Genomic DNA, 25,527 nt, shown 5'->3' with positions numbered 1-25,527 from the left:
TATTTAAGACTACTTTCCGCTTGGCTTCACAGCTGCCAGCGTGTACACAGCTGCGAGACCGAGAGAAAAAGTAAATAATAGATTCTTTAATCTAAACGACTCAAAAAACTTTACTAAATACTCGGACAAATACATATTAATACAAATATATGTACACCATTATAAATGAGCAATCGACTCATTTGCCTTAAATAAACAATCCACACTTTTTATTTTAGGTATTAATAATTGTTATTAAATATCCATTTTAGAGATATCGTCTGTTTTTATTCATTTTTCCTGTAATTTATTTCTCATTTGCCGTATATAATATTAATTTGATGATGTTAATACATTACATATTTTATACATATCTAATAGGCTTTGGCAATACTGTATTAATGTCATGCCAATAAAGCAACCTGAACTTGAGAGAGAGAATGCAGCTGTGTGCACATGGCTCCTAAATAGCATCATTTTTTTATTTTTTTCAACAGCCATTTCAAATAAACTGTATAACAGTGTCATAATAAATACCAGTATTGTTAAAAATCACATTATTTTTGTTTCACGTGTAGTTAACCATTTATGTGCCATGAGTAAAAGATGTGTTTCAATACGGCTACCACTGCAAGTATATTTCAAACCTGTGGGAAGCACTGCACATGTATGGATTTCCAATCAATTTTTTTTCTCAGATCAGCTCCATCTAGAATGCAGACACTCATTCTAGTTTAGTAGCCACACCAGAGCCCTTGTTCTCCATAAAAGAGACGATTAAACCATCCTGCTGATTATAAATCACCCTCTTAGCAGCCGTTCAGTGGGAGGCAACGCAGCCTAATAAACGCTTTATAGTTCAAATATGTGAGGAGTTTCAGTCAGCCATGTACTAATGTTCGGTTAACCTGACTCAGATAGATTACACCGCTGGCGCCGAGCTTACGCAAATCCCGCTCGTCCTGCAGTTTCTACTGATTTACTGATCACAGCCCCGAACCAGCTGTGGTAATTGCAGGAGCTATATCGGGCTGGATGGCACCCGTCATATATCTGTAATATAAGGCTGCGCGTCGCATGAAGCGTTTAGAAGAGAAATTACTGCTTGAATGAGCCACACAAAATTACAAGAGTTCTCATACCAAAACAGGAAGAGCTGATTACAGGAAGTCTTGATTACAGAAATTATGAAATCGCGCCTTGCACTCCTCCAGATGTCTGTGTTTAGCACCTCGTTTTCTATCGAACTTTTTTTCAGGGCGAAGATGGCGTGCCAGGAGAGGATGGTCGAAAGGTAATAAAACACCTATTGTTGAGCACTCGTGTTTGATTAGATTGTCATTTTTGATAATTAGCGTCTGACAAATCCTGCATTTACAGGGAGATAAAGGAGAGCAGGGGCCTGCTGGAAGAGACGTGAGTTTTTCAAACATATCTTCCTGATCATTCTGTTCTCACACTCTTATTCTGCTTTCACAACATAAGACAAGTCCATCACAGCTTATCAGAAGCAGCACTGAATAACATTTCCAAGTGTACATTTTAGACCGTCTCTGAGAGATATGTTATTTGACCAATTTGTGGATTTCATTTGCTATGTTGCATCAAAGGTAAGCATATAACAGGTTTGTAAAAGGCTGCTGTCCTTGACCCCTACAGTAAGTGCTGCCTAATAGTGTTTCATTTTGTACTCTATGTCTGTACCCGCTGTTTTCTTCCAGCAAATTGTGGCCACATTTTACTCTAAATGTACTCAGATTTGGTTGTTTTCTGTTATTCAGTCCATGTCATTATGTCTAGCTGCCCTTTTTGCTATTTGTCTGCCTCACACAGCTAATTTTCCCATCAGCACAAATCAGATTTGTTTTTAAATGGATGTTTTCAATCAGAAACACGCACACACACACATACACATTCTAAATGTGTGGATGCTCTTCTTCCTGTGCTTGATGCTGAGTGCAGTCAGTAATTATGAGTCAGCAGCCTTATGGGAGAAACTCTTCACTGATGAGTTTATTAGATGTGCAAATTTATGCCCATTAATTAAAGAATTAATTTGTATCATGGTTATTTCTCTCATCTTCTTCTCTCTCTTTCTCGCTCTTTTCTCAGGGTCGAGATGGGATAAAAGGTGATAGGGGCATTGCAGGACCTAGTGGCCCACAAGGTCCTGTTGGACCCCCTGGAGTCCCTGGAAATGTTGGACCACCAGGATCTGTGCGTTTGTGCATGTGTTTGAATATAAATAGACTACTCTGCTCCTCTATTAATCCCACAAGAGTTCTGAAGGATGCTACATTTATGCAGAGAGCTGTATATCTCTATCTTGCTCTGCTTTTTACCAGGTGGTCTATGTTAAAGGGGAGCCGGCAACACCGGGACCTCCAGGGCCTCAGGGCCCTCCAGGAACCCCTGTAAGTAACATCTACCAATGCTGGATCTTTAGTTCATTTCAGTTAGAGACTATGATCATACACCAGGCGCAATAAGGTGCAAGACATGTTTGGCACGATTTGTTGCTATTTTCAGACCAGTGCAACCCTAATTTTCACATTTTGCGACTCACTGTTTTAATAGCATATACTTCTGCGGCAATTTGTGGACTCATGGGTGTTCCGGTCTAAAAAGCAGGTGTATTAAGGTGCATTGTTGGTGCTTTGCTATTTTGAGGACCTAAAATAGACTACGTCATTAACCATCTAAAAGTCTAAAGTCCAGCGCAGAGGCATTAGTTATGCGCCTATGCAGGTCCAAGCACTTACACATTGCTTAATACACACAGGATGTACAGCAATACACAAATATCTTTACATATGAAAAAAAGTAATAGATTAAAGTGTTACAAAATTATTATTTTCTACATAAACATAAAAACCACTGCCTCCATGCCTTCATGTCGGAGGGCGTTTTTCAGTTTATTCATGACAATTTGCAATTGTATAATGTTATTATTATTTTTAGTTTTATTTATTAAAAACAAGTTAAAATTTGTCCTCCTGTCAAGGTTTGGAGACCTATGCATCACCACATAGGGGATAAGAATAGGACATGTGTTTGGATATAACTCAGTTTTTTGACCACACTTCATTATTATTGTCCCTTATTCATTTGCTGGAAATTAGAACAGAATTTAGAAATAGTTTTGAAACAAATCTTTGCACTTAACAAATGAAATTAAATATGTAGGCTAATGGATGTCTTCAGTGGAGTGCATACAACACAGTTTCCTTATTCATTTAAACTAAAGGAGTAAAGTAAAGAGTAAATGCAAAGAGAAAGTAAAGAGGTCGAATGGAGGAGGCTCATTCTTTATTCTCGCGCTGCAGATGGTCTATTGGTCGTTTTCTCGCTAGTGAAGTAATCAGTTTTTCCACATACAAAGTCGCCATGTAAATAGCAAATTTGCCATGGTGCGACGCAACTGACTCTTAAAGGTAATAGGAGATGAGACTATTTGGTTTAATGCATGTTATTCTCAAAACACACCCAGAACTCATTAAGAGAAAAGGCACTACCCTGTTAGGCCATGTGCCACAATTCAGAGCATATTTTCCAACCCGGGCTCATTGTGGGAACGTAGCCCCGCGGACGTTTCTGCGGACCGCAATTTATGTCCCGGGAGGTACGTATTCGAGCGTTTTTTTGTTTTCGCAGGTCCGCGAGAGGCCCGCGCCGTTCTCGCGCGAATAGCCGCCGGATTGAAAAAAAAAAAAAAAGCAAAAGTCCCTGTCTTCGATTTCGACCGCGTTTTCAGATCCCGCCGCATTCTCGCCCTTATTTTCCGGATTCCGTTTTTCGTCTTACCTGATTTCCGGAACCCGCCGTTCCCCGGACTCGATCCCGGTCGTCGTCCACTGCGGCCGGCTCCGGCTCCGGCTCCGGCTCGTCCTCCTCCTCCGGGGCCTCCGCTCCGCCAACGCAACGCTGTGAGCTAGGCGGACAAACTGATTGCGTCGGGAAAGCCCTCCACTTGGAGGCGAGCCGTCGGCCGGCGAGCGCGAAGAGGAGGGGCGGAGCGGCGCCACACCGCCCCGCAGCATTCACTCGAAAAAAACCAAACGCGGCCTTTACGTACCTCCGGCCACGTAAATCGCGGTCTCCAGAAACGTCCGCGGGGCTACGTTTCCAGAATGAGCTTGGGTTGATATTTTCTATCCTTAAAATAGCAAAAGTGAACACATTCTTAATGCTTTTGCGCCATTCGCTTTAGACTTTGCGCCTAGATCATTAAAATAGAGCCATATGTCTTTTTGCCATATATTATTTAGTTTTTAAAAAAAGCATCACTTTATTTAAATGGAAAACTACAAAATAAATGCAGTATATTGTATTTGATTGTGTTTTTTCAATTAGGGAATACCTGGAGTTCCAGGAGCTGGTGGAGCAAGAGTAAGTTTATCTTGTGTGTGCAAATCAGTTTGTGCTTTTTATATATCATGACGCAAGTTGTCATAATGTGATGATTGTAGGGTGAGCGAGGTCTGCCAGGCTTGAAAGGAGATGTGGTGAGTTTATTTTTTACGTGTATTTAAGTGCTCAGGGCTCTTAGAGCAGACTATAATAATTGAACTCTTTTGATTGCCAGGGTGATCCAGGAGAGGATGGCAAACCAGGAACTTCAGCGGTTAGCAAAATGCTCAAACATGCAGAATAGCACATGCATTGACTGGCAGGATGACTAATGTTGTTTTTCCCATGTTTTGTTACAGGATGTGAAAAGAGCTCTGTCAGATTTTGGCATTGAGGTACTGAAAAGTTTATCAAGATTGACATAGTTTGTTTGCATATATACACAAGTCTCTCTCCTATACTTCAATTTGATTTTTGATTTTACTGTAGGTCAGAGAACTGAAACAATTAGTTGATGAAAAAAGCGTTCTGATGTCAAGGATGAGTGAACTGTCGGGAAAAAAGGGCGAAAAAGGAGAAGTGGGACCTAGAGGCCCTTCAGGAGCAGATGTGAGTTTTATGTTCTTGTGTGATTGAGTGGTGTCTGGTATTCAGTAGCTGGATGAGTGCTGTGTTACAGGGCTTTTTGCAATGAAAATAATGCCACAAAGCCATTGGTGCTGTCCATGGTGCTGAATCAACCAACAACTTACAGTTTTTTTCCCCAATGAATTATTGTCATTTAAATGTCTTATTTTTAAACACCATACTTGTTTTTCAATTATGTATTTGCTTTACAGGGTGCACGGGGTCTTCCAGGTGAGCGAGGTATGAAAGGAGAGCAGGGTGAGAAAGGACCTGCTGGTCCACAAGGTCCTACAGGCAGGGCAATTGGAGAGAGGGGTCCTGAGGGTCCGCCAGGACAAGCAGGTGAACCTGGAAAGCCTGGAATACCAGGAGTACCTGGAAGAGCCGGTGAACTTGGAGAAGCTGGCAGACCTGGGGAGAAGGTAACAAATAAAAATGCATTAGGATTTTGTCACTGTATCTTTTTTTATACATGTTTTTGAAGATAAATAGCTGATTGAAAAAATCATGATATGAAGATAATATAGAAATGAGATTATTGATTGTCTTTGTTGCAGGGAGATAAAGGGGAGAGAGGTGACAAAGGACCAGCTGTAAGTATCATTGCTGTCATTCATGCAAAGCGAATACATGTGAATGAAAGTAATCTAGCCTAATGAAGAAATAAACGTAACTGTTTTTAATTTTCATGTTTTAAGGGTCCAGCAGGATTACCCGGCTTAGGGGGGCCTCCAGGGCCAAAGGTATTTCACATTGTAATTTTTGTACACAATAGTATACAATTTGTAGTTTTCAATTTTGTTTATTAAAAATGAGTAAGTATGAGAGTAGGGAAGAAAGCCTTGAGAATATGCATGCATGCTCAATTAACGTAAGACATCATTTAATTCAATTTAAAACCCTGCATGGATTATACTTATCTGAGGAGAAACTGCATAAGATTTTTCCTCAGGTATCTCCACTCTGTAACAGGTGTAAAACAGCAGAAGGATCCCTAACCTACTTGATATGGTTGTGTCCTAAATTACAAGAATTTTGGGAAAATATATTTATATGTTTTTCTGAAGCCTTTCAAAAACATCTCTAGCCATGTCAATTTATAGCTGTTTTTGAAGTTACTTAGAGATGTTTAATAAATATGAAAGACAAGCTATGCTGTTTGCTATTGTCATTGCCAAAAGGGTCATTTTGGGAATGTGGAAAAAATTGAATATGTACCTAAATTTGGTATGTAAGTTAGAGATCTCGTAAACGTGCTTGCTTTGGAGAGGTTGAGATATATCAATAATGATAAATTAAAGATATTTGACAAAACATGGGGACAGATATTTAAACACCTTAATGCATTGGAAGAAATGCAAGCATAACCAATGACCCCTGTCAATAACATAGTAATTAAAGATTGAGTGAAATTGATGTTTACTATTCATAATCTATAATGTTCTTAATAGTGTGCCCAAGGATAATGCATTTCTTGTGGTATTATAGGAACAATTTTACTTCATAATTACTTGGATTTATACATTACATGACCAGCTAAATTATATTTTGCTTTCATGTCCATTTGTCCATCTGTGTTCTGTTGTTTAGTTGTTCTGTCACAGTTTAGTGTTTTTATATATTGTATTATTATTGTATTGTATTGTTTTTCTTCTATATTGTGTTGTAGTTTTATAAAATGCAAAAAGCTCAAAAATAAACTTTAAAAAAAAAGAAAATTAGTAAGTATGCTTTTGAAATTTTCCCCCCAAGGGAGATTCTGCTTCCGTTCAGAGTGGTTTGCCTGGTCCAAGGGGTCTGCCAGGCCCTGCAGGTGTCCGAGGAGAGCCAGGTGCAGTAGGACCTCAAGGATCTCCTGGAGAGCGGGTGAGGCTGGAGTTTCTGAAACATTTATATGTATAGCAGCATGTTATCTAGGTGCTTGACCTTAGTTGACAGTCTGATTTGTGATATGCTCCCCTCTCAGGGCTACACAGGTGCTCGTGGGGAGAAAGGAGACAAAGGAGCAAGCGGAGAAAGAGGAAAAGATGGCTCCCCAGTGAGTATACCCTTAACTGACAAAAGAACTTAGTCTCTGTTATTTAATTTGCAATCACACTGTTGTTTTCTAATCTTAGGGAAGTCAAGGAGAGTCAGGAAAACCAGGACAAGATGGGAAGCCGGTGAGAAACAAATTCCTTTTAGCTATTATCTTCCTGTTTTAGTTTACATTTTTAAAATTACTTTATATCTAATTAACACTGTATTTGATGTTGTTCTGAGATATCTGCCAAGGTAAGCATCAAAAAGCATTATTATTTTTTTCTTTTTCCACACCATTTGTAGATAATTTGACTTGTCGACTTGTGGAAAAAGCTTTTGTTATTTTTATAATTATTAAAGTGCAAGGATGATATTTGGCTGATGCACAATGACACTAAAGGAAGGACACTACACTGCAATTTTTAGGTAGTATATTTAACTACCTTGGAGTTAAAATTAACACCCCCTTAGAGTTTATATGGGAACCACTATAAAAGTAATAAAATAACACTTTTAATAGAGTTAACTGAGAGCAGGTAAATTAGCAAACTCTTATAGTGTAAAATATCTGTTAAATTTACGGAAAAATACCTAAATTTTTCCGTAGAAAATACGTAGGTTTTATAGAACTGTTTAAATTTACGGAAAATAACCATATTTCATGAAGTGATACAATGTTCAGTTCACAAAATCATAGTTTAGTGCACAAAAATGTAAAGTCATTAGATGCATTAATGTGTTCATGTGTGATTGCAATTAACAAACAGATTTTGACTGCATTAGTAACTACACAGTTACATTTAAACAAAAGAAGATGCAGCACAACTTCACATACGCTCAGTTCATCTTGGACTTGAACACAGACGCTACTATCCTACACAATGGTGACACAAAAAACGTTTTATTTTCTTGATTTTAAGGAAAATACCAGCAGCTGTGGTTACCAGTAATCTACTGTTTTTAACATTTTACCTTCATAAATTCAATCTACAGAATATTTCTGTTTAAATAAATTCCACAGTCTGTATTTTTTACTGAACACATAACCGTGAACCAGCATATCACAGTATTTTGAATTGCTTTTTTAACTTAGGCCAGTAAGTAACCACCAAATTAACTGATTAGAACACCCTATTAACCATCCCCATCATAGCACGTGCACAGGAGCATCATTTGCACAGGCATTTCCACTTACAGATGGTGCTTGATGTGTTTCTATGATTTAACAGCCTTGTTTTTATGTAAGGTAAGTTTAAGGTTCAAGTTTAGGTAAGATGACCAGAGAATGGTGAGTTCTGCAATTCGTCTGCTCTTATTTAAGGGTCCGGTGGTTATTTTGTGGTTAGTTTGCTTTTAGTAGCCATACAGTGTGAACACGTTCTACCACTTATTGATTGGAAAAAAGGAAAAGAGAGTTAGTGGGGAAGAGGAGAGCTTCAGCTCTCACTCACACCTTTATTTATTCTCCTCTGGAGCAGGGTTTGAAGGGACCGGCCGGTCCGCCAGGCCTATCTGTGAGTAACAGCATCCCAACGTGGCAGCCTCTCTTGGGCTTGCCTTTGTAGGAAAATCCTGGGGATTTGCTGCGAGTACTAGGCCTTGCTGTGAGCACTAGCTGACTTTCTTTGCCTGAGGCTACATAGATGAACCACACAGAAGTAACAAATGCAGCACTGCTTCTATCCGCTAACCACTCTGTCTCCTCTCTTCCTCCACCACTCCTTTTCATAATCCCACTTTCTTCATTTTCTGATTCCACTCCACTCGACATTTGGACCATCACACCTCTGCTCTCTCTACACTTCCTGTCCCTCCATTTTTTCCTTCCCCTCTCTTTAGGGCTTGCCTGGGTTCCCAGGAGTGCTGGGCAGACCGGTAGGTTCTCTGTGGCTGAGATAGGCTGCTTTGCTTATAATGGGAAGGGGGGCGTCCTTGTCTGTGTAGTTTGTTTGTGTGTGCTTCTTTGTGTTGTACTTGTGTGAGTGGAAATTTACATTGTCTAATATACATGTTTAATGTGTGTCTTTGAACAGTGTGAATGTTTGTGTTTTTATTTACTACCATTCAAAAGTTTGTAAGATTTTTTTAAAGCATTATTGGGATTTAACTAGTAAGTTTACTTCATAAGAACTCAAATCACATTTTCAAAAATGACAGTTTAACTATCACACAAATAAATGACATTTCAAAACGTATTATATATAAAGTAGCAATTTTATATTGCAATGGTTATAAATAATATTACAGTTTTTATTGTTGAACATTAATTAAATATTACTTAACAAATTAAACATTGCCTTGGTTTTAACCTTAAAGAGACCTTTGAAAAATCTTATGCTCTTAAACTTTTGAAAAGTAATTTATGGCCATATACACACTGCAAGTTTAAGCCCTGGAGAACCAGGACATACACACATACACTACGGACAATTTAGTCTACCCAAATCACCTATAGCTCATGTCTTTGGACTTTGGAGGAAAACGAAGCACCCGGAGAAAACCCACATGAACACGGGAGAACATACAAACTCCACACAGAAATGCCAAGTGATCCAGCCAGGGTTCGAACCAGCTACCTACTTGTGATACTCACTGTGTCACCATGCCACCCTAAATACAGGAGATAATACCCTAAATTAATGTGAGCAATCCAGTTTCTGGAGTTAATAATGTGCTTGCTTTATGAAAGTCACTGTGTTTTTATGTGTGGCTTTTGTATCCTTAACACTAGTTGTTCATTTTTGAGGGGAGTTTGTTTGGTTGTTAATTCAGTAAATTTCTAAATTATGTATACAGAATAGGGTTAAGCACAAAAAATTACTTAAAAGGCACAACCAAATGTTTGCAGTGTGTATATGGCTGATGTGTGTCCTGTGTTTGTGCAGTCAAAAGTAGGCATGGGACGGTATATGATTCCGACGGTATGATAACCTTGGATAAAAATATCACGGTTTCACAGTATTGTGATTACTCTTCTAAAATATATTCGTTTTAAATGTCTAGGTGAAAAACATATATTTTTTAAACAATATTGTTTTTTTGAGAAACATTTTAAATATTTAAAACAGTAAACATATCAGGATAAACTATTTAAATGACTTCATTGACTTCTGCTGTCTTCATTAGTTTCAAAAACACTGATTTCTTTACAATTTAAAACAGCATCTTTGGATATCTCTTTTTTTGCTGGAGATACTGCTGTCCTGAAAAAAAAAAAATATATAACATATACTGTAGGAGCAGAAAATATAGGGTAGAAAACGGTTATCGTCTCATGCCTAGTCTAAAGAATATAGTACAGTATGTCTGTCCATTTAGAGCTTGTGTGTGCTGTTTATGTGTGCATGGGTGTATATATGTGTGTGTGTCTGTGTGTGTGTGTGTGTGTGTGAGTGTGTTCTCTATATTTGTATCAGCACCTTGTTCATATTAAATATGTATTCTGCACAGGGGAATCCAGGAGAACCAGGAATAAGAGGACCAACTGTATGTATATATGCACATTCATGTACAAAAGCAAATTAAATATAGTATTTCTAACCTTTGCTTCGATTTTTCAGGGTCCGATGGGTGGAAATGGACCCCCGGGGCCTCCTGGCGTGAAGGTTAATGCTGCATAATTTGATCTGATTGTCGTGAACTTTGTAATTATAAATAACAACGCATGTATATGTGCACATTTTCTTGTTTAGGGTGACCATGGAGAACCAGGCATTGGAGTTCAAGTAAGTTTTCCAACTGAGTAGCGATAGAATGCTTTCCTTCAGGCGGTTTGATACAAAGCAATGTGTTTTCGGAGTTACATAACTAGAGTTTACTCACTCTTCAATCTTTTCTCTTCATTTTTCAAGGGCCCTCCTGGACCTCAGGGCAACAGAGGTTTACCTGGACCTGCAGGCACTCCAGGAGCCATAGTAAGATCAAAACGCAATATTGGACTCATTCCAACAGCTCAGATGCTTTTGACCTCCGTCTCTCCGTAGAGGTCATTAGACAGTATCTGCAGCTTCAGCTTAGAGCCTCTTCACTCGCTCAGTTCATCTGTCTGTGTTTTATTTATCCTTGGTGCTTGTAGTGTTTAGTTTGCCCTTGTTCAGAAAGCAAAATTACAGTGTTTTTATTCCTCAAGTCCAGAAGGCCTGTTTCAGCAGATAGCACATAAATATTAGTATACCGTTGTTGTTCCGGTGGGTTTAACGTAGACATATTGTTTTCATAGATACTGATGATTTATATTTGTCTGGGTAGGCATGAATTGTAGCGTTTTTTAATGTTTGCAGGGACCACAAGGACCTCAAGGGCTTCCAGGACAAGTGGTGAGTAAATAAACATACCAGACAAGCTAATGTATTACAGAGAATTTGCGAAATGACAATTTTACCTCTTCAAGTAATTGGCATAATGGTGAAAGTGAGGCAAAGCTTGATTGCGGGTCCATGCAACAAATGACAAGTGTCCGCTGTGGGAGAGCACTTGACTTTAGATTTGAACAACAATATAGCCGTTCAGTCACTAATGCTTCTCTGAGGTTGAACTCACAGTTCACTCTCAAACGAATACATTTGCTCTCGGTCAAGCAGTTTCAGGCTCAATCCAGTTATGTGATTGTGGTGTATATATTGCATGGATATGTGTTTTATTTTGAGGTGGTTGGCAATACTCAGACTTATTTTTATTTAAAAAATGTTCTGCCTACATAGACTTTTGAAAAACAGGGCATTCCATAGACGTCTGTAGGGATGTTCGCAGGGTCTTAAAAAATGTATTAAAAGTTGATAAATCAATTATGAGAAAATTAAGGCCCTTAAAAGGTATTGAAAAGTCTTTATTTTACGAGGTATTTTTTGTTCAAGCGTTGTCCAAAACTTTTAACTCCAAAATATGTATATTTATTTTCCTCCTAATATTAACAACGGCATGCTCGATCCACGTAATTGGTTCGGGCCAGGGCGCGTCAGGCTAAGCTCATCTGTCTGGGTGATGTCACGTAATTTGCGAAAGACTCGGAAAGGTGATGTGACGCACTCAACATGTAGCAAAACCATAGAGCAAAACAGGCGGAAAATGTATGTTTGCGTACTCCTGGTAAACAGTGGCAATGTTTAAACAGTGGCTGAAGCCTGTCACTGAAAACAACCACGTAATTTATTCTTTCAAGCTTTGTGTCTTCTGATCTTATCTGAGTTCTGTTACATGGTTGTGCTTCATTGATTTATTTAACTAAAACTTTTTATTAACAACTGTTTATAAAGTTAAATGTTTTACTTATACTGAGTAGAACTTGAAGTGGTGATGAGGTCTTAAAATATTCTGATAAGGTCTTTAAAAAGGTTTTGAAATTATCTTTAGGATTGCTGCATATACCTTCTAACCAATTCCCTAAACAATGAAAGTTTCAAGGTATTCTGTTTATTTATATGCAGGTTTTATGCATTAAAGGGATTGGGTAACACAAAAATCTAAATTTACTGACTATTTACTAGGGGTGTGAACCTACACTACACTGAACACCTCTCACTGTTCGGTTCAGTTTACGATTATCATGTCATCAATTCGGTTCAATTCGATATCTTGGTGCATTGACAATGATTTCCACATACATTTATCATTTTTTCTACACAACAAGATTCTTGAACTAAAATTTTCAAACATATTTATATTTATACTATAGTATTTGTAATCCAATTTTGTCCTTTAACACAAGCACTCAGAAATATAATCTGTACCTTTAATTTTATCTGCTCAAAGGAAACCTTTTTGAATGTTTCAAGCAAAACTCAAATAAAATCACAGAAGACAACATGAGCATTTATAGTAAATGAACTAATGTAAATATTATTCAGCTTGCTTTTTGAGCATTGTTGAGCATTTAATCAGCGCTTAACAGAAAAGGCTGCGATTGGCTCTAAAACTGACAATACTGTTGCCCGATGAGTGAGGTGGACATTGAAGAATGTGCGTTAACAGTCTATATGCACGTAATAATCACAGCTGATCTGTAACAAACATCGTGGAGAAAACTCAATCTACAGACACACTCGTGTCAGGATCCACAAGTATCACTTTAGTCCAGCAAACTTGCATTCGCTTAATAGTGCACAGTTGTCTGCTTTTTAGGTAGTTGGAGCATTTTAATTACTCGCCCTCGCCTTGTTCGAATAGTATTCTACTGTGACATAGCGCTTCTGAGATCAAGGACGTCAGTATGTTAAAACCGGTGATAATCAATGAATGAACTGATACTGAATTGTCCACATCTGCATCACGGTGCACTAAAGAAACAATTAATTTTGACACCCCTACTTTTTACCAAGAAGATGGATTAAAAGAAGCTATAAACCTGTACCCACTGACTTCCATACTATAAAACAGATAAGAAATAAGTCAGTGGTTTCCAGCTACTTTCAGTATCTTCTTGTGTGTTCAATGGAAGAAAGAAAGTCTAACAGGTTTGGATCAAGTAAATAGTGAGTAAATAATGACAGAACTTCCAGTTTTGGGTGAACTATCCCTTTAACACAGACAAAAATCTATTTTATACACTGCATTTTATTGAATTAATTTGAATAGTTTGTTGTTTGTGACTGGTAATAATGAATTTGTTTGCTTATGTAATGTGACTGAGGCCTGGCACTTGTTACAGTAATGAGGTTATCTCTTTAACATGATTTGATAAACAGGGAGAGGGGGGCAAGCCTGGGGTCCCAGGAAGAGACGGTGCTCCGGGTAAAGATGGCCTGCCAGGCTTAAATGGTAAACAGGTGAGTGCTTAGATGCCCTTGATGTTTACAAAGAGATACGTGCATTCATTTAATAATCCTCTACAACTGTTTTTCGTGTTTTTTCTCTCCTTTCTTATCTTCCCTACTTAACCACTCTTTCTCTGTTGTTATTATTTTTCTGTCACTTTATTCAGGGTATTGCAGGACCGGTCGGTCCCCAAGGACTTAAAGGAGAGCAAGGAGACAGCGGTCCTCCAGGAAAGGTATATCTGCATGTTTGAGTTTGAACGTAATATGTAGTTTGATTGAGGCTTTGTCTTTTATTTCCAACCTGTTCAATTTATCTCCATTTATTTTTCTACTGTGCTGTGCAGTCTGTCACCGGACCCCCTGGAATGAAGGGTGAGATGGTGAGTTGTTGCCATGGTTACATCATAGCGAACACTGTGTGCAGATCAACCTGTCTCACCTGCCTGACAGATAATCTCATTTGAGGCAAACATAATGTTAGAGCGCATGTACGTGAGCGCTTCAGCAGATCTTCTCTCAGTGTTGTCACACTCAAATACCAACCGAGCAGCAGCACAAAGTATTAAAGTAAACCTCGGACAAGTGATGACTTTTATTTGTTCAATCCAAGCAGAAAGGTTAAGTTTTGTCTGACTTTAAGCTAATGCTTTGTGACTGCCATGGGGAAAAAATGCTTTCCTTGATCCTCAGGTTTGTTTTTCATAGTAAAAAGTACTTGGTTTTTGTGTTCACTTTTAAAACAAATCAACAGAAGCTATGGAGCCAGATCAGTCTCAAAAAATAATACATTTACAAAATAAAATGTATACATGGATAGCACAATTCACATTTACAAAAAACTAGTTGTAAGTTTAAAACACAATTTGTTAATACACAAATCCAATTTGTAAATTCAAAATGCAATTCATAAATATACAAATCTAATTAGTAAATTTAAAATGCGATTCACAAATATAAAAATCCAACTCGTAAATTCCAAATGCATTTTATGAATACACAAATCCAATAAAAAATTTTAAAAACGCAAATCATAAATACACAAATCCAATTAGTAAATTCAAAACGCGATTTATAAATACACAAATCCATTAAAAAAATTTCAAAACACAAGTCATAAATACACAAATCAAATTCATAAAGTCAAAATGCAATTCTTAAATGCACAAATCCAGTTCGTATTTTCAAAATGCAAGTCATAAATACACAAATCCAATTAGTAAATTCAAAACACAAGTCATAAATACACAAATCCACTTCGTAAATTCGAAACACAAGTCATAAATACACAAATTAAATTCATAAAGTCAAAATGCAATTCATAAATGCACAAATCCAGTTCGTATATTCAAAACGCAAGTCATAAATATACAAATCAAATTCGTAAAAATTACAACGCGATACATAAATGCACAGATCCAATTTGTAAATTCCAAAGGCAATTCATAAATACACAAATCCAATTCGTAAATTCAAACTCGATTCATAAATACACAAATATAATTTGTAAATTCAAAACGAGATACATAAATACACAAATACAATTTGTGAAAATTTAAAATACAATTCTTAAATACACATATCCAATTAATTTGGCAAAAAATATTCATAATTTTTACCTATGAATTCACAAATCGTGTGATGTATGTATGAGTTGTGTTTTGATTTACAAATTGGATTTTGTAAATGTGAATTTTAAGAATTGTATTTTGTAAATATTTTTGAGACTGATCTGGCTCCGAAAAGCTGGTTTATTGCATTTTAAAACAGCACATCAGATTACATATTCATATATTGTGTACATAGCTACCATTCAAGTTGATCTGACCATATTTTGTTTCTTAAAGGCATTTTAGTAAATTCTGTTTGATTGAATAATTTAGTTAAATTCCAGTATATCACATTCTCAGGCATTGTTAGATTAATAAGTTATTGACAATATTTCATTCATTTGTTCATCCAATTATCCCATTAATATTTATTTATTTTTTCATTTGCCTTAGGTAGGTAGAGTAGGTATAGTTTAATACTCAAAAACATCAGTTTTAGTGAATAAACTTTATGTGCAAACTTTATGACCCTCTTTTTCAGCACTCTGCCATCTCTGACACAAATACTCTGTAATTGTGTCTTATTGTGTGTGAGTTTATTTAGGTATCGGCACCGTTGTGCTCCATATATATTTATATATTGACTACATTTTTTGACGGAATTATGACAGGACAGGAACAGGGAGGTAAATTACTCTGGCCTATTGCACATTAAATGCTATAGGCAAAATCCATCACCTGCCTTCCCTGTACAGCCAAACACTTCCAGGAGTAACTAATCTGTCAGAAGATGCCATCCACAGTTTCACCTGTGATGAATCTTTATAGTATCTGAAAAAGATGTACGAGGTGTGCAGAATGACCTGAAAAAACATGAACAGTATAAACAGAAGCACACATGCAGTCAGTGCACTCATCCATCTGGTTCTTTACCAGTTCTCCTGAGGGAAGCGGTAGGCTTATCTACACTGTGGCAGGATATAAATTATAGATAATGGCCTATAGATTTGTTATTTCTGACATGAATATACCACATCATTAACTCATGTAATGGCTGATTGTTTAAGGGTCCGCCTGGTCAGACATTGCCAGGTACCCCTGGAGAAAGTGGCCTTCCTGGATTACAGGTGAGTTTCACTCATTTTCATCAGTTCTTTTAGTTTGTAAGTAATAATACTTTTATGAGTGATACACTGTTTATAAGGTTTATATGTGTTAATCTGCATTTTATTTAATGCATGGCCCCTTAGTTTGTGGTCATATTTTGTAATTTGTTATCCGTTGTAATTAAATGGAAATGTCACCCTAAAATGTAAATTTAGCTCACTATTTATTGAACCTCAAGTGATTCCAATCATTTATGAGTTTCTTTCTTCTGCTGAACACAAACGAAGATATTCTGAAGAATGATGGAAACCGGTAGCCATTATCTTTTATTGTAGAAACAAAAAGTACTATGGATGTCAATGGCTGCCGGTTTCCAACATTCTTCAAAATATATTCTTTTTTTTGTACAACAGAAGAATTAGACTAGTAGGTTTGGAAAAAGTGGAAGGAAAATAAATGATGATGACAGAATTGTCATTTTTTGGGTGAAATATCCTTAAAGGTAATTTGTAGAAGTGATTCTGAATTAACATTTCATACACATACTAATGCGGCTGCTTTGCTTTTTAGGGCCCAAAAGGAGACAAGGGGCCAGCAGGGATCAAAGGAGAAAGAGTGAGTGGTGATAATATAAGAAAGTGCCAATGCAGACTGTGAAGAAATGGAATTTAAAGTGTTATTTACTCACAGGGTGCTGCGGGAGATCCTGGAGATCCTGGGGAGAATGTGAGTACCTGCATTGACTTCAGAGGCAGAACTGCCAGCACCACAATCACTTTCATCTCCTCTATAATACATGCATCATTAAAAGACTCTTTATTGTTCAGGGAGTGAGAGGACCCCCGGGACCCAAAGGGGTCAAAGGAGAGGCTGGAGTGGGGATGACTGGTCCTCCAGGACAGCCGGGACCCATTGGCTTGAAGGTTATTGATTCATTTTATTTTAGAGATGTTTTTAAAACTGTTGCTAAGAAACCTTTTAAACCAATCAACTCATTCCACATTGTTTAGGTGATAAGCTAAATGATAACTACAGTATAGTCAGCCACAGAAACTGTCAAAAATCTAGCCTGCTTATTAAAGTAAATGTTTTTAATTGGTTCCAGGGTGACCCTGGCTTACCAGGTCCTCCGGGCCCTCCTGGGCCACGTGGATTAGATGGGACGCCAGGACTGGCAGGACAGAGAGGGGAAGCAGGTCAGCCAGGACCCCCTGGACTACCAGGAGAAAGGGTTAGTAGAGTCACTGCAGACACAAAAACAAATCTAGACTAAAAATGACATACGTTTAGGTAGACTATTACTTCATGTATTCAGTAACATTAAACACATTTCCTAATTTTTTGTTGTGTCCCTCTGCTGCATCTAATGATTGATTGATGATGAGTAATTCTGGTGGTGCTTTTTATTCTGTTTAAGGGTCTTAACGGAATTATAGGCAAAACAGGAAATCCAGGAACACCAGGAGATGCTGGACCACCTGGACCCACTGTAAGTCACTGACAGGTTCAAATTAAATAGTGTGTGTAGGCATTTAAATACAGTTTTTTCTTAGAGCAAGTATAACAGCGATGTCCTTATCTTCATATTAGGGTGCTGCAGGCCTTCCAGGACTTAAGGGTGATAAGGTATGTCATGTGTGGCTTGCAGAGCTTCTAGCCTACAATTTTTCTTTTTAATTTAAAAAATTCAGAAGCACTGTCAAAAATTTAGCAGCTGATGTCATGCAGATGAAAAGGGAGCTTACAGTACCCATTATGACAGAAAAATATGGGAGACATGATAAAGCAATGATGAACCAATGTAGGTAATTTAACAGTTGATGAAATGAAATAGATGAAATTAAACATGCTCGTCTTCATTTCTTGGTTTTGAACCGTTAAACTAGAACTTTTATTAACTGCATGGTAATTTTAAACATCTAGTTTGCTGGCAACATAGAGTTCTCATTAACAGATGGTTGGCACATGTAATGTTGCATTTTCAAACGCACGTCATTCAGTAACTGACCCAAATTCGCAGCCCTTTCAGAGATGGAGTTTGTGTGTAGCAGCATTTTCTGCAAACCGAACCACTTTGAGCTGCCAAAAATACAGAATCATGAGCTGTTGTTAATTTATATGTAAATTAACAAAATGACACTATTCAATTGGAAACACATATTTTGGATTATAAAGGAGCTTAATTTTGGTCTTTGCAATTTTTACTCACATTTTGCTTTGACAAATGTTTATTTATTGATGACCTTCACTTGGTTCTGTCTAATCGGGTCATGATAGTTTTTTTTCTTATTTGGTTCATGATGATTTTCCCCACTGATTCTGGTAACAATTTATGGAGTGTGTCTCAGCCCAAATGCATATTATCACTAGAGCAAAATATGAATTTGCAGAGGCAGTGATTCAGTTCACTTGCCTTTTTTTTTACCTATCAATTGATATGATAATTACATTTAGGGCTCTATTTTAACGATCTGGGGCAAAGTCTAAAGTGCATGGCGCAAAAGCATTAAGGGCGTGTCCGAATCCACTTTTGCTATTTTAAGGACGGAAAAATACACTTTGCGCCCCAGCGCATGCTCTAACAGGGTTGTGCTAATTTTTTATTGAGTAATGGGTAGACCCACATGGAATCTGTGCATGCAGAAATCTGCAGATTTTTAGCCCATCATTGAGTCTATGTATTTACTTATGTAAATGTGTGTAAATGTATATTTATTCAGTTTTTATATTCATTTCAGAAATATTATTGACTAATATGAAAATGTTTAAATGATTTATTTACAATACAGTTTGTAAAGTGTTTCAGTAGATATATCATTTGAGATTTGCTTTGCTTACCAATTTAGTAGATCTAATTAGATTTGCTTTGGAGACATTAAATAAAAGTTTAGCCACAATGCTCACAAAATCATTCCGCATAAATCCACAGATTTTTACAAAATTCTCCACAAAAATACCAAAAAATGTCAATAGATTCCGTCTAGCCCTAGTTATGGGTGTGTTTTAGCATAACGTGCATTAAAACAATCAGAGTCTCATCTCCTATCGCCTTTAAGATTCAGGTGCTTCAAGCCATGGTGCATTTGCTATTTACATGTCGGACCTTGTAAGTGTAAAAACTCAAAGCTTTACAAGCCAGAAAGCAGTTAACAAACCATGAGCAGTGCGAGTGAGGATAAAGAACGAATCTCCTCAATTCAGCCTCTTTACTTTACTTTTACTCTTTACTCCTTAACTTTCATGCATCATCTCACTACATTTCACTCCACTGAAGATATCCATTAGCCTACATATTTAATTTTGTTTGTTAAGCGCAAAGATTTGTTTCAAAACTATTTCTATATTCTGTTCCGATTTCCAGCAAACGAATAAATGTAACAAAGTTTGGTCAAAAACTGAGTTTGTATATTGCTGTACATTCTCTGTACATCATCCTCTTTAGATTTGCTTTTAGTTGGTCAGTGGCGCAGTCTATTTCAGTTCCTTAAAATAGCAACGGTCAACAATGTACATTAACACACCTCCTTTTTAGACCAGCACACACATGAGTCTACAAAGTGGTGCAAATTGATTTGCTATCTAAACAACATGGCACAAAACATTAAAAAAGGGGTTGCGCTGGTCTAAAAAAAGCAACAAATCGTGTCAAACATGTCCTGCATCTTATTGCGCCTGGTGTATGATAGGTGTTTAAGTAAGTGTTACAGTAAGAAATTAAAAATACTATGATTTTACAAAAGTGCTCTCCGACCTTTAGGCCGCATTGGATATGAGCTTTTTATTTTAGAATGAAGAAAGCAGGCCATCGCAAAAGCTAAAACTCCATAACCAGCTTGTCTCTGTCAGTCAGAGCCACTTTTATGAGATTCTATCGGACAAAATGAAGTCATTACCCTTCTTCTTTCTCATTTTCCTCCACATTCAGGGTGAAATTGGTGTTGGAGTGCCAGGTCAAAGAGGGGAGCGGGGAGACCCAGGACCTCGTGTAATGCCCACCTCTTCTGTAACTTATGTTAATTCGCTTGTATGCATGTCAGACTGTGATGATGTTTTGTTTGTGTCTGATTTTGGTAGGGAGAAGAAGGTCGGGCTGGAGCAGATGGAGAGAGAGGCACTACTGTAAATATACTCTTCCTTCCTGTTCGCAACATTCGGCATTCAGTCATTATTTTTTACCCCACCACATCCTGTTTGCTGTACATATTGATGCCAGTCAGGCAGAAACAGTCAGTCTCTCTTGATGGGTGTCATTGATCTGAGCCCTCATCTAGATCTAGGCTGATGCAGGGAGAGCTGTACGAACACACTGTATTCGTCACATTTTATATTCAGGGCTATGATGCGTTCGTCTCCCACTCGCTGCAATTTCAAAAGCATTATGAGTCAAGGCCTCTTGCAGCGCTGCACGTCTGCCATCAACAAATGCATACAAATGTTCAGGCAAATAAGATTTCTCCTCCACTCATCTGTCTGTCCCATTGACAGGGTCCTCCTGGAAGCAAAGGGAACAGAGGAGATAAGGTGTGTAAATCCTCTCGTCTGCTGCTCCAATATGTCTTTTTAACACACACATTCTGAATATATCTTTATCTATCTACCCATCCTTTCATCCATCCATCCGTCTGTCTGTCTGTCTGTCTGTCTGTCTGTCTGTCAGTCTATCTATCTATCTATCTATCTATCTATCTATCTATCTATCTATCTATCTATCTATCTATCTATCTATCTATCTATCTATCTATCTATCTATCTATCTATCTATCTATCTATCTATCCATCTTTCTGTCTTTCTGTTTATCTGTCCGTCTGTCCATCCATCCATCCATTCATATTTATATATACATCCATTTATCTATGTTTCCATCCATCCATTCATATCTATCTTTCTATCCATTCATGTCTATCTATCTATCTATCTATCTATCTATCTATCTATCTATCTATCTATCTATCTATCTATCTATCTATCTATCTATCTATCTATCTATCTATCTATCTATCCATCTATCCATCTTTCTGTTCTTCTGTCCATCCATCCATCCATCCATCCATCCATCCATCCATCCATCCATCCATCAATCCATCCATCAATCCATATTTATATACAGTACCTATCTATAAATTTATCCATCTATCCATTCATATTTATATATTATACATCCATTTATCTGTCTATCCATCCATCCATCCATCCACCTTTCTGTCTTTCTGTCCATCTGTCCGTCCATCCATCCATCCACCAACCCATCCATCCATCGTTCCATCCATCCATCCATCCATCCATCCATTAATCCATGCATCCGTCCGTCTATTCATCCATTCATATTTATATACAGTACCTATCTATATATTTATCCATCCATCCATTCATATTTATATACAGTACCTATCTATATATTTATCCATCCATCCATCCATCCATCCATTCATATTTATATACAGTACCTATCTATATATTTATCCATCTATTCATCCATCCATTCATATCTGTCTATCTATCTATCTATCTATCTATCTATCTATCTATCTATCTATCTATCTATCTATCTATCTATCTATCTATCTATCTATCTATCTATCTATCTATCTATCCATTCATTCTTCCACCCACATTTATATATTTACATCCAACCATCCAATTTATCTGTATTATGCTATATATATATATATATATATATATATATATATATATATATATATATATATATATATATATATATATATATATATATATAAATAATGTTATGTTAGAGAAAATAAGGTATAATATTCAGTATACCAATTCTTCACAGGGTGAGCAAGGTCCTTCGGGAATTAAAGGAGAAAAGGTAATTTTAATGTACATTTAATATGCATAAATGCGATTATTTATTACTTGATTATTTTTGAGTAATATGCTACACTTGTGCATTTGTTGACATGTAGCTGTATAATAAGCAGGCAGTTCTTTGGCCATTATTGCAAAATAAACCACATCAATGGTGATTATGACATTAATGCAATACAGAGAGGTCTTACATAATCCTCAGGGGGTCATTTTGCATATTGGATATATATTCTGATCTTATTTGTACATAATTGATGGGTTTTATCTCTCTGTATTTGATTTTGAATCTTCAAGGGAGAAACGCAGCTGGTGGGAGGGCCTCCAGGAGAGAAAGGAGTGAAAGGAGAAACCGTAAGTCAGATTTTTTGATGGAGCTGTCTCAGGTGTTTAACCACTTTAGGTCACTTTATGAAAGATTAAAGTCCAATAATGAAGGTTAGGTTCCTGAAGGGACTCTTGCCTATGAGAAGTGGTCATAAAAAATTCATGCTTGCCTACCTCAGGATCTATAGACTGTTAACAAGTCAGTAACCAACAGGATAAAGGCAGATCTTTTGGGTCGATCTGATCTAATCAGTTATATTGATTGCTGCTCTGCTCAGGGTGAGCGAGGACCTAAAGGCGGACAAGGTGAAAAGGGTGCAAAGGGACAGGAAGGACCACCAGGAGAACAGGCAAGAATTTTTATCATCTATTTATAATGTATTTAAAAATGGTAAATATAAATGTATTAATGTTAATATTAGTTTTTAGTTGTTTTTTTCTATTCAGACAGAACACTTGTGGCAGGGCCGACATGAAAGAGAAGATTAGAAAATATGTGTAGCAGATTTTTGTTTATTAAACAAACAAAAAAAGCAAAAAAGTAATCCAGTGGTGTAGATTAGGGGTATAACGGTACATGTATTCATCCTGAACCGTAACAGTCCAGGGGTGATAGTTCTGTTCACATGTTCCCACAGTAAATACAGGCAGTCCAGATGTGCGTCACTGCTAATAGACAGAAAAAATCCTCAGCAGTGCAACAACTTAACAGTCATTCACAACGAACACCTCTGAAAACACTGATTGTTGCTAGAAGGGATACAGTGTTTTTCTGTTGTTAGCTGAATGTTTCACTCAACCTTTGAAAGTTTAATACGCAGTCTAATTATTCATTTTTATTTTTTATTATTCTGTTTATTTTGTACTTCATTCATTGAATTTATTTTTGTACTTTTTCATTACAAGTAGCTTTTCAGTTCTGTAGCTGATTGTGACAAAACACTTCTGCTTGTTCAAAATAAACAGAATTATTAATATTATATATTATTATTATTATTATTATTATTACTGTTGTATCGTACACGTACTGAACCATGACTCCAAAACCGAGGTAGGTACTGAACCCTGACTTCACTGTACAGTTACACCCCTAATGTCGATATACAAAAGATTTAGCCAAGGATGTCAGGACACAGGGATCAGTATATATGGAAGATAATAAGCAACCAAACAAGGCACAGATAAACACAATCTGAAATCTTGCAAACATTTCCTTCCTGTGTATTATATTAGTTGACCAATGTAGGAAATAGGGAATGAGGGTATAGGGCATACCTCAAATCAAATGTCATTAATCTTTTCTTCACTGTATAACTTGCACATTATGATTACAGAGCAACAAATGAATTTTCTTTATTTGTATTTTTCGATTGCTTTCCTAACTTTTTATGCTCATTTAGGACAAAATTAGTTGTGTTAAAAAAACCACCAAGATTGACATCTTTTGATGTTATTATTATTATTATTATTATTATTATGTGTATATGTCTGTTCAAACACACACCCAAAACCCAGACATTCATTCTGCTTCACGTCACGTGTACAGAATCCAAACGGCATCTATTTATCACCTTGGAGCGTGTCAGCTAACAGTCACGCACCGCTACATTACTGTTTTGAGGGTTTCATAGAAGGGGCAACGGAACCTGTAATGAAAAGGAAAGGGAATCCAGACGTTTTTATTTTTATTTCAAAGTGTTTTTATTCCCAAATAAAGCGAAAGCACAGAACAGACTCACATTTAAGAGCAAGGGTTGGTTCGGCAGTAAAGGTTACGTTTATGGTGGATTGACTTTTTAATGTTTATTGCCACCCTTCAGAGAAAGATTGAAAATACAGGAGAAATACGGGAAAATACCTTTATGGGATGATATCGGTATAGAATACAGGAGAATCCCAGAAAAAACGGGAGGGTTGACAGGTATGGTATAGGGGCAATTAAACAGCTTAAAGGTGCAGTGGGTGATCTGCCTAAATGCTAACCGCTTAGCATATTATCTTTGGATAGCGGGGAGGGACTGAAATTCAAAGCCACGCCTCCTGAAATGGCGAACTCGCGCAGCACATCACAACAGCAGACAACTTACTTGTTCATGTCATTCACCAGTAAGAAATGCCATTTCAGAGCGAAAATTCGGAGTAGCATGGTAAACAATGTAGGAAGGCTGTCATTAATTAGAAATAAACTAATTTGAATATAAAAGCAACTTCAGCTTAATGAAGCAGGTTAGACGGAATAGCGCTATTTACTGATGTTTTGTTGTTAAACGAAATACAAATCTACATCATTGATGCTGTTAAAGGACCTTATAAAACTGAAAATAGTCACATCAAACTTTCACTGGGAGATTTCAGTGGCTGATAAATGCATCTGTGCAAATAAGACATTCATAACTCAACACAATCTAACACAAGCTTAGCCTGACTAAAAAAGTTTTAAAACAGAACATTACCTGTCTAAACGTAATACTTTATCCATGGTGTTGTCCTTCCTTCAGTGAGCAAATAGTAACTCCAAGATTTTTTAAAAGTTTCAATTCAGCATTTGATTTCACCGCGTCTGTGATTGTCTCATGTGCACGTGTGCTCACACATGTGGCCGATCTGCGTGAATGCGCAAAGGCCCAAATCTGCATTTGCTGACAGACAGTATGAGCTACTTATCGGAATTACGGGAGATGTCGACCCGACAATATTTAATTGGATGAACATTTTTTTAGTTTTATGCCTTACCCAGAATATAAAAGTACATATAAACACATTTAGATCATTTACTTTAATCAGTAATATTCGACTGTGAAGAGACTTTCTACCAGCACACAAAACATGTTTCTGAAGACAATCACCTACTGCACCTTTAATACTCAGGAAAATACAGATTAAAATTATTGGAAGCAAACACTTACTCTAAACCAAATGTTACAATTTTATAGAATTAGCTTAGTTAGCTTATAATTTAAACATTGATGCATTTTTTTAAATGTTGCCAATT

At 37.0% G+C, this 25,527-nt stretch overlaps 2 protein-coding genes across 6 annotated transcripts in view; both read left to right on the top strand.

The window, feature by feature from the left end:
* The window catches only part of pfkfb4b (6-phosphofructo-2-kinase/fructose-2,6-biphosphatase 4b), a 514,755-nt gene that overhangs the window by 277,288 nt on the left and 211,940 nt on the right, over positions 1–25,527 (top strand). The gene's annotated exons all lie outside the window — the stretch shown is intronic.
* The window catches only part of col7a1 (collagen, type VII, alpha 1), a 127,376-nt gene that overhangs the window by 84,913 nt on the left and 16,936 nt on the right, over positions 1–25,527 (top strand). For 3 of the 5 annotated variants that reach the window (XR_015493959.1, XM_087257677.1, XM_087257675.1), the window contains exons 67-103: positions 1,238–1,273; positions 1,360–1,395; positions 2,092–2,196; positions 2,325–2,393; positions 4,333–4,368; positions 4,449–4,484; positions 4,565–4,603; positions 4,689–4,724; positions 4,819–4,938; positions 5,169–5,378; positions 5,514–5,549; positions 5,655–5,699; positions 6,709–6,822; positions 6,923–6,994; positions 7,074–7,118; positions 8,818–8,853; positions 10,429–10,464; positions 10,539–10,583; positions 10,671–10,703; positions 10,830–10,892; positions 11,259–11,294; positions 13,659–13,739; positions 13,895–13,963; positions 14,075–14,110; positions 16,345–16,404; positions 16,955–16,999; positions 17,075–17,110; positions 17,212–17,307; positions 17,490–17,615; positions 17,802–17,873; positions 17,975–18,010; positions 20,310–20,369; positions 20,459–20,503; positions 20,870–20,905; positions 22,177–22,212; positions 22,506–22,562; positions 22,814–22,885. Coding sequence is in view for 3 of the 5 variants with exons in the window: in XM_087257677.1 (XP_087113803.1) it covers positions 1,238–1,273; positions 1,360–1,395; positions 2,092–2,196; positions 2,325–2,393; positions 4,333–4,368; positions 4,449–4,484; positions 4,565–4,603; positions 4,689–4,724; positions 4,819–4,938; positions 5,169–5,378; positions 5,514–5,549; positions 5,655–5,699; positions 6,709–6,822; positions 6,923–6,994; positions 7,074–7,118; positions 8,818–8,853; positions 10,429–10,464; positions 10,539–10,583; positions 10,671–10,703; positions 10,830–10,892; positions 11,259–11,294; positions 13,659–13,739; positions 13,895–13,963; positions 14,075–14,110; positions 16,345–16,404; positions 16,955–16,999; positions 17,075–17,110; positions 17,212–17,307; positions 17,490–17,615; positions 17,802–17,873; positions 17,975–18,010; positions 20,310–20,369; positions 20,459–20,503; positions 20,870–20,905; positions 22,177–22,212; positions 22,506–22,562; positions 22,814–22,885 (2,247 nt within the window). In the remaining 2 variants the exon portion in view is untranslated. Of the gene's footprint in view, positions 1–1,237; positions 1,274–1,359; positions 1,396–2,091; positions 2,197–2,324; positions 2,394–4,332; positions 4,369–4,448; positions 4,485–4,564; positions 4,604–4,688; positions 4,725–4,818; positions 4,939–5,168; positions 5,379–5,513; positions 5,550–5,654; positions 5,700–6,708; positions 6,823–6,922; positions 6,995–7,073; positions 7,119–8,456; positions 8,493–8,817; positions 8,854–10,428; positions 10,465–10,538; positions 10,584–10,670; positions 10,704–10,829; positions 10,893–11,258; positions 11,295–13,658; positions 13,740–13,894; positions 13,964–14,074; positions 14,111–16,344; positions 16,405–16,954; positions 17,000–17,074; positions 17,111–17,211; positions 17,308–17,489; positions 17,616–17,801; positions 17,874–17,974; positions 18,011–20,309; positions 20,370–20,458; positions 20,504–20,869; positions 20,906–22,176; positions 22,213–22,505; positions 22,563–22,813; positions 22,886–25,527 lie in introns of all 5 variants that reach the window. The other 2 variants (XR_015493960.1, XM_087257676.1) reach the window with 1 other exon arrangement.

The sequence above is a fragment of the Danio rerio genome, chromosome 6, assembly GCF_052040795.2.
Source record: "Danio rerio strain M-AB ecotype USA chromosome 6, GRCz13ab, whole genome shotgun sequence".
Classification (NCBI taxonomy): domain Eukaryota; kingdom Metazoa; phylum Chordata; class Actinopteri; order Cypriniformes; family Danionidae; genus Danio; species Danio rerio.
The sequence above is the reverse complement of the archived record's forward strand: the minus strand, read 5'-3'. Positions and strand labels throughout refer to the sequence as shown.